This window comes from Scyliorhinus canicula, chromosome 13 (assembly GCF_902713615.1).
Source record: "Scyliorhinus canicula chromosome 13, sScyCan1.1, whole genome shotgun sequence".
NCBI classification, from domain to species: Eukaryota; Metazoa; Chordata; class Chondrichthyes; order Carcharhiniformes; family Scyliorhinidae; genus Scyliorhinus; species Scyliorhinus canicula.
In genome coordinates, this window is record NC_052158.1 from 156,614,659 (window position 1) to 156,628,497 (window position 13,839).

Genomic DNA, 13,839 nt, shown 5'->3' on the forward strand with positions numbered 1-13,839 from the left:
GACTTGGCTCCTCACTCTGCAACTGGATCCTCGACTTTCTAACCCACAGACCACAATCAGTAAGAATAAACAATAACACCTCCTCCACAATAGTCCTCAATACCGGGGCCCCGCAAGGCTGCGTACTTAGCCCCCTACTCTACTCCCTGTACACACACAGCTGCATGGCAAAACTTGGTTCCAACTCTATCTACAAGTTTGCTGAAGACACGACCATAGTGGGCCGGATCTTGAATAACGATGAGTCAGAATACAGGAGGGAGATAGAGAACCTAGTGGAGTGGTGTAACGACAACAATCTCTCCCTCAATGCCAGCAAAACTAAAGAGCTGGTCATTGACTTCAGGAAGCAAAGTACTGTACACACCCCTGTCAGCATCAACGGGGCTGAGGTGGAGATGGTTAGCAGTTTTAAATTCTAGGGGTGCACGTCACCAAAAATCTGTCCTGGTCCACTCACGTCGATGCTACCACCAAGAAAGCACAACAGCGTCTATACTTCCTCAGGAAACTAAGGAAATTCGGCATGTCCACACTGACTCTTACCAACTTTTACAGATGCACCATAGAAAGCATCCTATTGGGCTGCATCACAGCCTGGTATGGCAACTACTCGGCCCAGGACCGTAAGAAACTTCAGAGAGTCGTGAACACTGCCCAGTCCATCACACGAACCTGCCTCCCAGCCATTGACTCTGTCTACACCTCCCGCTGCCTGGGGAAAGCGGGCAGCATAATCAAAGACCCTCCCACCCGGCTTACTCACTCTTCCAACTTCTTCCATCGGGCAGGAGATACAGAAGTCTGAGAACACGCACTAACAGGTTTAAAAACAGCTTCTTCCCCGCTGTTACCAGACTCCTAACTGACCTGATTAATACTACACTCCTGTATGCTTCACCCGATGCCGGTGTCTATGTATTTACATTGTGGACCTTGTGTTGCCCTTTTATGTATTTTCTTTTGATTTGATTTTCATGTACTAAATGATGTGTTTTAACTGCTCGCAGAAAGATACTTTTCACTGTAACTTGGTACATGACAATAAGCAAATCCAAATCCAACTTAGCACGCACCCTCCACCATCAGCTGATGAATCAGTTCTCCTCCATGTTGAACACCACTTGGAGGAAGCATTGAGGGTGGCAAGGGTGCAGAATATGCTCTGGGTGGGGACTTCAATGTCCATCACCAAGAGTAGCTCAGTAGCACCACCACAGACCGAGTTGGCCGGGTCCTAAAGGACAATAGCTGCTAGACTGGGACTGCGGCAGGTGGTGAGGGAACCAACAAGAGGGAAAAACAAACTTGACCTCATCCTCACCAACCTGCCTGGTACAGATGCATCTGTTCATGACCGTATCGGTAGGATTGACAATTATACTGTCCTTGAGGAGACAAAGTCCCATCTTCACATTGAGGATACCCTCCTAGTGTAGCACTCGCTAAATGTGACAAATCTCAAAAAGATCTCCCAACTCAAAACTGGACATCCGTGAGGCCCATTAAGAGCAGCAGAATTGTACTCAGCCACTATCTGTAACCTCATGGCCCTGCATATCCCCAAATCTACCATTCCAACCAAGCCAGGGGACTAACCCTGGTTCAATGAAGAGGACAGGAGAGCATGCCAGGAGCAATATCAGACATACCGAAAAATGAGGTGTCAACCTGGTGAAGCTACAGCGCAGGATTATTTGTGTGCCCAACAGCATAAGCAGCAAGTGACAGACAGAGCTAAGCGATACTGTACCCAGTGGATCAGATCTAAGCTCTGCAGTCCTGCCACGCCCAGCTGTTAATGGTGGTGGACAATTAAACAACTCACTGTCTGTGTGGAGTTTGCACATTCTCCCCGTGTCTGCGTGGGTCTCATCCCCACAACCCAAAGATGTGCAGGGCAGGTGGATTGGCCACGCTAAATTGCCCCTTAATTGGAAAAAAAAATTGAGTACTCTAAATTATTTTTTTTAATTAAACAACTCACTGGAGAAGGAGGCTCGACAAATATCCCCATCCTCAATGATGGAGGAGCCCAGCACATCGGTTGAAGCATTCGCAACAATCTTCAGCCAGAAGTACCGAGTGGATGATCCATCTCGGTCTCCTCCGGAGGTCCCCAGCATCACAGGTGTCAGCCTTCAGCCAATACGATTCACTCCGCGTGATATCAAGAAACGGCTGAAGACGCTGGATACTGCAAAGGCTATGGGCCCTGACAATATCCCGTCAATAATACTGAAGACTTGTGCTCCAGAACTTGCCGCACCCCTAGCCAAGCTGTTCCAGTGCAGCTACAACACTGGCATCTACCTGGCAACGTGGAAAATTGCCCAGGTGTATCCTGTACACAATAATAATAATAATATTTATTGGTGTCTCAAGTAGGCTTACATTAACACTGCAATGAAGTTACTGTGAAAAGCCCCAAGTCGCCACATTCCGGCGCCTGTTCGGGTACACAGAGGGAGAATTCAGAATGTCCAATTCACCTAACAGCACGTCTTTCGGGACTTGTGGGAGGAAACCGGAGCGCCCGGAGGAAACCCACACAGAGACGGGGAGAACGTGCAGACTCCGCACAGACAGTGACCCAAGCCGGGAATTGAACCTGGGACCCTGGCGCTGTGAAGCAACAGTGCTAACAACTATGCTACCATGCCGGCCATAAACAGGACAAATCCAACCCAGCAATCACCATCCTATCAGTCTACTCTCGCTCATCAGCAAAGTGATGGAAGGAGTCATCAACAGAGCTATCAAGCAGCACTTACTCAGCAATAACCTGCTCACGGACGCTTAGTTTGAGTGACGCTCAGTCAGGGTCCCTCAGCTCCTGACCTCATTACAGCCTTGTTCAAACACCCAGTCTGCGTTTAGTCTCTCCAATGTGGGAGATCTGGGTGAGCGCTTTGCAGAACACTTCCAATCCGTCCACAAGCAGGACCCAGACCTTCCTGTCGCTGCCATTTCAACTCCGCGTCCTGCTCCCACGTCCACATGTCCGTCCTTGGCCGGCTGCAATATTCCAGTGAAGCCCAGCGCAAACTGGAGGAACGGCACCTCATCTGCCGATTAAGCATTGAGGTCAACAACTTCAGACTGTGAACTCTCTCCTCCACCTTCACCACATTTTTATTTCTATTAATTTATCTTCATTTCTTCCATTGATCTGTTTGTCCCTCACCATTGACCCCCCTGCCCCCTCCCGCACTTGGGCCACCTGTTTCCTGTTCCGAGTTGCCCTTTGACCCACTGCTCACCTTTCTTCCGCCATTCACACATTCTAATCTCGTTATGTGCCGCTATCAGCTCCCTTCTTAGCCTTAATCACCCCAGTAACATTCCTTTTGTCTTTTTGTCCACGACATCTTTGTGAATCTCCACCTAACACTGGCCCTCTATCCAGCCGCACCGCTCTACGCACCCCCTACAACAGTATATCCCGTCGTATTTCCAGCTCTCGCCAGCGTTGACAAAGAGCCACCCAGACTCGAAACGTTCGCTCCCTTCTCTCTCCACAAACACTGCCAGACCTGCTCAGAGTGTCCAGTGTTTTTTTGTTTTTGTTTCAGATTCCAGCATCCGCAGAAATTTGCTTTTATCTTTGTCGTTAATAAAGCAAACAGCTTGGGTTTTATTAATAGGGGCAATTGAGTACAAGAGCAAGGAGGTTATGCTGAACTTGTACAAGACACTAGTTAGACCACAGTTGAGGTGTTGCACAGTTCTGGGCGCCGCATTTCAGGAAGGATGTGAAGACTTTGGAGAGAGTGCGGAAGAGGTTTACAAGGCTGGTTGCAGGTCTCTGGAATTCCAGGTCGGAGAGGCAGTGACGGATGCAGCAGAGAAGGCTGAGAGGAGTTTTGATAGAAAAATTCAAAACGACGAGGGTCCTGGACAGAGTGGATAGGGAGAAACTGTTCCCATTGGAGGAGGGACAGAGAGCCCAAGGACACAGAATTAAAGTATTTGGCCAAAGAAGCAAAAAAGTGATATCGTTTTTTCACACAGCAAGCGATTCGGGTCAGTGCATTCCATACTGCCTGGGGAATGACGTAGGCAGGTTCAAGTGAGTCATTCACGAGGGAATTGAATCATCATTTGAAAATAAACAATGTGCAGAGTTACAGGGAAAAGGCAGGAGAATGATACTGGGTGAATTATTCATTGAAAGAGCTAGTACGGACACAATGGACTGAGTGGCCTCCTTTCGTGCTGTAATAATTCTGTCATTCTCTGATTTGAGTCACACCTCACAGGAAGGAAGAGGGTTGTGTTTCCTGATGGTTAATCATCACTCCCCCAGGACATCACTGCAGGAGTTCCTCAGGGTGGTGTCCTGGGCCCCACCGTCTCCAGCTGCTTCATCAATGATCGTTCCTCCATCGTAAAAAGTGGGGATGTTTGCGGGATGACTGCACAATGTTCAGCACCATTCGTGACTCCTCAGATAATGAAGCAGCCCGTGTCCAAATGCAGCAAGACCTGGACAATATCCAGGCTTGGGCTGACAAGTGGCAATTATCATTCACACCACACAAGTGTCAGCCAATAAGAGGGAATAAAACCATCAACCCTTGACATTCAATGGCATTACCATCGTTGAAGACTCAACTGTCAACATCCTGGGGGTTACCATTGATTAGAAACTGAACTGGACCTAGCCATATAATTACTACAGCTTTAAGACCAGGTCCAAGGATAGGCATCCTGAGGGGAGTTATTCACATCCTGACTGCCCAAAGCAGTCAGGAGTGTAATGGAATACTCTCCACTTGCCTGGATGAGTGCAGCTCCCACAACACTCAAGAAGGTCGACACCATCCAGGACAAAGCAGCCTGATTGATCGGTACCACATTAAACATTCGCACTATTTAACACTGACAAACGGGGGCAGCACGGTGGCGCAGTGGGTTAGCCCTGCTGCGTCATGGCGTTGAGGTCCCAGGTTCGATCCCAGCCCTGGGTCACTGCCCCTGTGGAGTTGAAAATGAAAATTGAAATGAAAATCGCTTATTGTCACGAGTCGGCTTCAATGAAGTTACTGTGAAAAGCCCCTAGTCGCCACATTCCGGCGCCTGTCCGGGGAGGCTGGTATGGGAATCGAACCGTGCTGTTGGTCTGCTTTATAAGCCAGCGATTTAGCCTTGTGAGCTAAACCAGCCCCTATGAAATGAAAATCGCTTATTGTCACGAGTAGGCTTCAATGAAGTTACTGTGAAAAGCCCCTAGTCGCCATATTCCGGCGCCTGTTCGGGGAGGCTGGTATGGGAATCGAACCGTGCTGCTGGCCTGCTTGGTCTGCTTTAAAAGCCAGCGATTTAGCCTTGTGAGCTAAACCAGCCCTTTGAGCTAAACCAGCCCCGGGGAGTTTGCACATTCTCCCCGTGTTTGCGTGGGTTTCACCCCCACAACCCAAAGATGTGCAGGCTAGGTGGATTGGCCACATTAAATTGCCCCTTAATTGGAAAAAATGAATTGGGTACTCTAAATTTTTTTTTAAAACACTGCCGAACAAAGGCAGCCGTGTGTCCCATCTACAAGATGCTCTGCAGGAACTCGCCAAGGCTCCTTAGGCAGTACCTTCCAAACCCACGGCCTCTACCATCTAGAAGGACAAGAACAGCAGATACCTGGGAACCCCACCACCTGGAGGTTCCCCTCCAAGTCACTCACCACCCCGATTTGGAAATATATCGCCGTTCCTTCACTGTCGCTTGATTTAAATCCTGGAACTCCCTCCCTAACAGCACAGTGGCAGTACCTACACCACATGGACTGCAGCGGTTCAAGAAGGCAGCTCACCACCAACTTATCCAGGGCAATTAAGGATGGACAATGCTGACCTTGCTAGTAGCGACGCCCCCCCCCCCCCCCCCCCCCACCCCGACCCCGAGAACAAATCGATTTAGAAAGAATTCCTATTTGTCAATCAGTCGTGTAACTCACCTGCTGTGAACCATCGCCACCGACTAAGTGAGGCATCATGGGAAGTTCTCCGTTGAGTAAAGGCGGCAGTTCCAACGGAATCTGGTCTGCCATCATCATTGTGACATACATTCATGGAGTCCTCTCCTCACCTCCTTCCTGCACACAAATGGCACAATACAAGTTAAATTAAGAGGGATTCGGTTTTTATTAATAGCATCTTATCACAGTTCTCAGAGCTGGTCCAGGAACACGCAGCGCACAAGAAAACAAACCATTCCTGGAATCGAGCCTGTGTTATCACATGGGCAAAGCTGACAGCTTCCCTTGCACAGCCCGATCCCAAAATCGAAGAATGAGCAGGCCTGTACTTCGATTGCCTTTTACACCCAAGTCCCAAAGCACTTTAAACACAACACCCTTTCAAGTGCAGTCACGGCAAAAATGTGGCTGCCAATTTTTGCAGAGCGAGCTCCCACAGACAACATCACATTCATGGCCAGTTAATCTGTTGTGATGATGTTGAGGAATAGGCATTGGACTGGGGAGAACTCTTCTCTTTTCTAGTTAATTCCAGGGGGTCCTCCCCCCCCCCCCCCCCCCCCCTCCACTACACACACACAGCCGAGAGGCTTCAATTTAAGGGCTCAAATGTGACGTCGCACCTCTGACAGTGCAGCACTCTCTCAGGACTGACACGGGGAATGGCAATCTCTGAAGATGAGCACAGGAAGAAGTCTTAGAACATCAAGTTAAAGCCCAACAGGTTTGTTTCAAATCACTAGCTTTCGGAGCAGCGCTCCTTCCTCAGGTGAATCATTGGACTTTAACCTGGTGCTGTAAGACTTCTTACTGTGCTCACCCCAGTCCAACGCCGGCATCTCCACATCATGGCTCCCATCTGAAGATGAGAACATAGCCCCGATGGTAGCAACCGTTGACGAGGTGCCCAAGGAGCGGTGAGGCAGGCAGGGACGTTAATGGAACAGCAGTTTATGTCTAACTGACCACCATCGCCGGTGTGATAATAAGCAAATGCTTCAATTCTCGAGACCCTTGAGAACATTCCAAGAACAACAGAGGAAAGAGAATTGTAACGGCTGCAATGTTTTAACTGAGATATTCAAAATTATGAGTGGGGGTTTGGGTGGGGGGGGGGGGGGGGGGGTGTCGGGGTTGGTGTGTTTATAGAACAAATTGGGAAATCGGTTGACGGTTCACAGGCGGGTCAGTCACCAGGGGAAAAGGACTTGAGCTCATTCGTAAGGCTAGAGGGGAGGCGAGGAGAATGATTTTTACACAGCCATTACTTCGGATCTGGAGAGAACTGCCTTGAATGGCGAATGGCAGCAGATTCGGTCGGAATTGGAGAAATATTTGAAGAGGAAAAATGTGCAAAGTTCATCAACCAGCTCTAAGGGATGAAAGGGCGGCGTGTGGCGCAGTGGTTAGCACTGGGACTGCGGCGCTCAGCACCCGGGTTCGAATCCCGGCCCCTGGGGCACTGTCCGTGTGGAGTTTGCACATTCTCCCCGTGTCTGCGTGGGTTTCACCCCCACAAACTAAAGATGCGCAGGTTAGGTGGATTGGCCACGCTAAATTGCCCCTTAATCGGAAAAAAATAAAGGAAATAAAACTCAAACGGAAGAGAAAATGTGCACGGGAAGAGGACAGAGAAAGGGGAGTATGTGGATAGGTCTATCGAAGAGACAGCACAGACAGAATGGCCCAACTAGCTTCCTGAACTGCAATAAACATGCTTACTCTCCAAAGAGCTCCGTCATGCATTGAGTTAGCAATGTGCAATCACAACATAAATCACCAGTGAGACAAAGGTGACCGGATGACACAGGACTTTTCAGACTGATCTGGATATTTTGAGCTACAAGGGGACCCTGTCTGTCGTGGTTGACCTCCTCACACCCCCACCCCCCCCCCCCCCCCCCCCCCACCCCCGCCCCCCACTCCGCCTTTATCCAACAGTCCATGGCTCTCCTCAGCATTGCCAAATCTAAATTGGAAAAATCTGCACTTGACAAAGTTTGGCTCTCTCACTGATAACAATGAGCTCAGGAAAACACTTCAAAGAGTTGCTGGGACCATTAATATTCCAGGCTAAAACAATGCCAGTAAACTGTTCAATGTTGGTCACCCAAATTGACCCACATTCTAGAGGATGCACAAGGCAACCGCCGAGGATCTTTCGAGTACATTGAACATTCTCTCCCCATCCCCCGTCACCTCAGAGTCAATGATCATACACACTCGGATCACACCCTCTTCCTCTCGTCATCATTGTGAGGGTCTAGCATCTTACTGAGATGGGACTCTGTGGGCACTGAGATCACCCCCAAGAAGGCTCTTTGCCACCCTCTCAATGCCCCTCATAATCGTCCCCCACCTCGACCAGGTCCCCTTCGCTGCTCCAAGGAAAGCAGCCCCAGACTATCCAATCTCTCCTCCTCCTAGCTGAAACGCTCCAGGCCAGCCAGCAACCTGGTCAATCTCCTCTGCACCCTCTGCAGTGCGATCACAACCTTCCAACGTCCCTGACATTACCAAACAAAATTTGGACCCACAAATGATGACAAAGTTTGTATTTATATAGTGCTTTCACAGTTACCGGATACCCTATAGTACATTACAGCCAGCGAAGAAGGTTTTGAAGTCTAGTCACTGCTGCAATGCAGGAAATATGGCAGCCAATTTGCGCTCAGCAAGATCCCGTAAACAGCAATGTGATAATGACTAGGCGATCTGTTTTTGCAATGTTGATTGAGTGACACATATTGGCCTATTGCTCCTCTTTGTTATTGCGTCATGAGATCTTCATGTTTACTCGAGAGGACAGACTTGGTTTAATACTTGATTCAAAAAGCTAATATTAGGATCAAAAAATTGGTCAATGTGCTCACTTTTACAGCGTGCCTTAAAGGAGGGGGGAGAGAGAGAGAGAGAGAGACGCTGAGAGGTTTACTGAGAGCATTCCAGAGCTCAGGGTCCAGGCAGCTGAAGGCACGGCCGCCAATGAAAATGAAATGAAATGAAAATCGCTTATTGTCACGAGTAGGCTTCAAATGAAGTTACTGTGAAAAGCCCCCAGTCGCCACATTCCGGCGCCTGTCCGGGGAGGCTGGTACGGGAATCGAACCGTGCTGCTGGCCTGCTTTCAAAGCCAGCGATTTAGCCCAGTGTGCTAAACCAGCCCCAATGGTGGAGAGATGGCAATCAGGGAGGGATGGGGGCCAGGTCAGCATCAGAATAGCCAAGTCTAGAGGTAACAGAGGCAAGGAAGAGGGGGGGGGGTGGGGGGGGGGGGGGGGGGGGGGGTGCTGGAAATAGCACATCAGCAGCCCAGCCTATACCCTCAGTGGTTCTTGAACACCCGATGCTGGCACCCTGGGTCATCTGACAATACCAGTTTCAGCCCTGCACGGTCTTGGCCAATCGTGAATCTTTCAACTACAAATAATCTGTCCATCGAAACCCCGGACCCCTGGAGTCCTATTGGTGCGTGGGTTTCTGACAGCTTGCTTCAGTTGGTTTGAACCTTGTGGGCCTGAAGGTTCGGTTCCGGCCCGATTATAGCCTCATTGGCAAATGTCGCCCAAACTCAGAACACAGGGAGACGATACCGCGAGCAACGGGAAGTATATGCAAATTAACAGAGCATGCAATTGAAACTTTTACATCTCCAAGAAAGACAGTATTTATAAAGGGTGTGTCATGGTCCGCGGACGTCCACCAGCCGAGGAAGGACATCTTCATTGTGTTGTATGGAAGGGTGGCAGCCAATTGATTGACAGCAAGCTCCCAGAATAAGCAAAGGGATAAATGATCAGATCATCTGCTCTTGTGGGTTGAGAGATAAATATTGGCGTGGGCAGTGTCGGGAGCTCCTTTGCCCTTCTTCAGGACAGTGGCCACCGGTTTAAAGGGCAGATGACTGGAGACTGGGTGAGGGACCAGAGGTGACACAGGGAACCAGAATTTTAGTCAGCACGTGGTGAGGAGATGGAAAGAGGTGCCTGATGGGGCAGGTGGGAGCAGGCTCAATTGTAGCTTCCGGAAGGAAATTGGATAAATACTTGAAGGAGAAAGAAATTAAAGGGAATAGGATGACCATTGGGACACACTCTTTGAAGAGCTGGAGCAGGTTTGATGGGCTGAATGGTCTCATTCTTTGCTATATTACCCTAAACCAACCATCTGCCGCTGAGGGGAGAGGGTGCCACACACTATAGGCCACAGTGGACCCCAGACCCATGTAGGCCCTCAAGAAGAAGCCTCTCTGAGCTGGACAGATATGAGAGGATGCCGGCCGACCGGGTGTATCGAGCTGATTGAAAGTCGGGCTCCCAAGGGAGGAGGAGAAAAGAGAAAACGAAAGGTCACAGAGTTGATCAATGACCTGCTGTTGGAACAATGAAAAGTTCACAAGTGTGGGAGACTTTCGCAGGCCCAAGGGCTGAAAGATCTATTCCTGGTACAATTTCCCATGTTCCGCTCCCCCCATCCGAGGTATCTGTCCCTTCGCTCTGTACGTGTGGGGGGGGGGAGGTTTGGGGGCGCAGGGTGCTGAGGGAGGGTGGGAAGCAGAAGCTTACAACGCATAAACACTCTCCACATCAGACTCTTGCACCCCCACCTGTAACCACAGCAACAGCTGTGAGCTTTGTCTTGATGTCCCGGCGTAACCGTGGCAACCACGGGACATAATCACAGTCTGGCCTCTCTTATTGAGAAGACGGTTCCTGGTGAGGGAGTCTGGGGTGGGGGTGCAGGAGGCGGGGGGTTGGGGGGGGGTGCAGGAGGCGGGGGGTTGGGGGGGGGGGAGATGGGGGGAGGGAAGGATGTGGACCATCACGGTAAAAGGAGTCAGTCAAAATCCCCAGCGCGCCATCCGAATCAAGCAGCATGTTTCCTACACAAAGGGCTTTAAAATGAGCTGTCTTTAGCCTTATGAATAACTGCGTGCTTCCCCTCCGCCCCCACAGCTCCTTCCCCCCCCCCCCCCCCCCCCCCCCCCCCACCCCCTCCCAAATTTACGACGACACATCTTCAACTCAGCAACAATCAATCTCGGTCAATGATCCTCTTGTACTTACAACAGATGACCGCCTCCCTCTTGCAGCCTAAAGGATTTTGGTTCCCAGCTCCTCCGTGCCCATTGTATTTTCATTTGCAAACAGACAACCTGCCTTACTGGCCGACAGAACCGATCCATTTACTGCCGGGGCGGTTTTCAACATGCCCGTCGAGGGGGACGCGTCCATCCTGCTCCCTCATTCATCTCGCGGCTATTGACTCCCGAACCTTTCACTCAGTAAGCCGCCCTTTGAACACAGGTGCCCAGTGGTCGCAGGGTTACCCCCTTGCTTCGCTTCACATAAACCCGTCTTTGGGGTCAGGGTTCGGACCCACGCCATGGTCCCTATTTGCGAACAAGAGCAGGAGGAGTTCCTCCCAGGTGGGTGTTCTGCCCGATAATAATCCTTTGAGCGGCGTCGCCGGAGAAGGGACTATCTGGCCATTATTAGGATCTGGCCGTGCACTAACTGCCTGCCGCAGGGCGCTCGGCAAACCCGTTTCATTTTTACTCTTGTGTGTTTTTATGCTCTGGAATGCACAGTCTGAAAGGTCAGGGGAAGTAGATTCAACAGTGACGGGGGGGGGGGGAATACTGCAAAGAAACCTGTGCGATGGGGGAAAGGAGATTAGGACCAAGTGGATTGATCCTTCAAAGTGCATCTATGAGTTGCCCAATGGCCTCCGTTCCTGGTGTATGATGCAACACTTCTCACAGTAAGACAATTCAAAAGTACTTTTATTTGAACCTTTTCTTAAGTTTTACCAGTTAAGGGGGAATTTAGCCTGGCCAAACCACCCACCCTGCACATCTCTGGGTTGTGGGGGTGAGACCCACGCAGACACGGGGAGAATGTGCAAACTCCACATTAAGAAGTCTTACAACACCAGGTTAAAGTCCAACAGGTTTGTTTCAAACACGAGCTTTCGGAGCGCAGCTCCTTCCTCAGGTGAATGGCGAGGATACCTCGCCATTCACCTGAGGAAGGATCTGCGCTCCGAAAGCTCGTGTTTGAAACAAACCTGTTGGACTTTAACCTGGTGTTGTAAGACTTCTTACTGCGCTCACCCCAGTCCAACGCCGGCATCTCCACATCAAACTCCACATGGGCAGTGACGCAGAGCCGGGATCGAACCCGGGTCCTCATCACCGCGATGCAGCAGTGCTAACCACTGCGCCGCCGTGCCATCCCATCATTTATGGGATGTGGGTGTCGCTGGCTAGACCAGCATTTGTTGCCCATCCCTAGTTGTCCTTCAAAAGGTGGTGGCGAGCCGCCTTCTTGAACCGCTGCAGTCCCTGAGGTGTAGGTACACCCACAGTGCTGTTAGGGAGGGAGTTCCAGGATGTTGCCCCGTGACAGCCGATATATTTCCAACTCAGGATGGTGAGTGACTTGCAGGGGAACTTATTGCCAATGGTGTTTCTCCACATCTTTCTATTCCTTCAGGGGATATGGGCAGGGCTGGCTGGGAAGCATTTATTACCCATCCCTTGAACTGAGCTGGATCATTTTGGAGGGCAAGTCAACCAGATTGCCGTGGGTATGGAGTCACATGTAGGCCAGACCGGGTAAGGACGGCAGATTTCCTTCCCTCAAGGATATTAGTGAATCAGATGGGTTTTTACAACAATTGACAATAGTTTCATGGTCATCATTAAACTTGTCAGGCACAATTCCCGTACCAGCCTCCCCGGACAGGCGCCGGAATGTGGCGACTAGGGGCTTTTCACAGTAACTTCATTGAAGCCTACTCGTGACAATAAGCGATTTTCATTTCATTTCATTTCAATCTGCCGGCCGCGGTGCGCACTCGCCTGAGCGCGGTGCAGCCGGGAGAGGCTACCTGCGGGTTTCCCGGCAGCCTTCCTCCGTCTCGCGAGGCAACGGAATCGGAATCCCTCCCAAAAGGGGCGTGACCAAATGGCATGCAACTAAGTAGGGTTTAAACCCCCTTTGGTGGGTTCACCCGCTATCGACCCGCCTCCCGGGATCTTCCTGACTCCCCAGCAAGGCTGCAGCCGGCCGCCGTTCAGTGCTGGTCCACACAAACGTGGACCAAGTGGAACGGCACCTGGGGGGGGGGGGGGGGGTCTCCCAGACTATCGGAGGCCATTAGTGGTCAGGGGCGGTGCAGGCCCTCCCCCTGGAACACAGTCACCGTGACACTGCCCAGCTGGCATTCCCACGTTGCCTAGATGGTGCTGCCAAGCCAGCAGGAGCACTGCCAGGGTAGCAGTACAAGGGTGCCCAGGTGCCAGGGTGGCACTGCCAAAGGCCACAGCCCGAGGGGGGCCGTGCCAATGAAAGGAGGGTGTGGGGGGGGGGGGGGGGGGGGGGTTTGAAGGATGGAGGTGTGCAGAGCAGGTGAGTAGGGGCCCGAGGAGGTTTGCAGGTGGCACTTTGAGGGGTCTGAAGAGTGGGGGCCCCAGTGACCCCAGAGTGGGGTGTCCTCACTTGGGGTAGTGTCCATGTGTGTGGGGGGGGGGGATATAACCCATGGGTGGGGGGTGTGGGGGTCCACAAGCTGACTGAGAGATCAGGGCACCCTTTCAAAATGGCGGTCCGATCTCAGAGTTCAGCTCCCCATTGTTGACAAAAATTTGACGGGCCGGATTTACCAGTTGATCACGTTGGCAGAAAATCACGTCCCCACGCGGGTGCAAGGGTTTCCCGTCATCGTGGAGTGTTGACAACAGTAAATATCTTTGACGACGGTGGGAACGGTAGATTCCGCTGGCGGCTGGCATCCCCCCCCCCCCCCTACCGAAAAACACGCGGGGAGTGGATGGTAAATCCCAGCCAGCATGGGCTAAA

At 51.1% G+C, this 13,839-nt stretch overlaps 1 protein-coding gene across 1 annotated transcript in view; it reads right to left on the reverse strand.

Annotated features, from left to right (window-relative positions):
* LOC119975671 (fibronectin type III domain-containing protein 3B-like) overlaps window positions 1–13,839 on the reverse strand; it is a 417,529-nt gene that overhangs the window by 304,221 nt on the left and 99,469 nt on the right. The window contains exon 2 of the mRNA XM_038815453.1: window positions 5,954–6,091. Within this exon, the coding sequence (XP_038671381.1) occupies window positions 5,954–6,064 (111 nt within the window). The 5' untranslated portion in view covers window positions 6,065–6,091. The remainder of the gene's footprint in view (window positions 1–5,953; window positions 6,092–13,839) is intronic.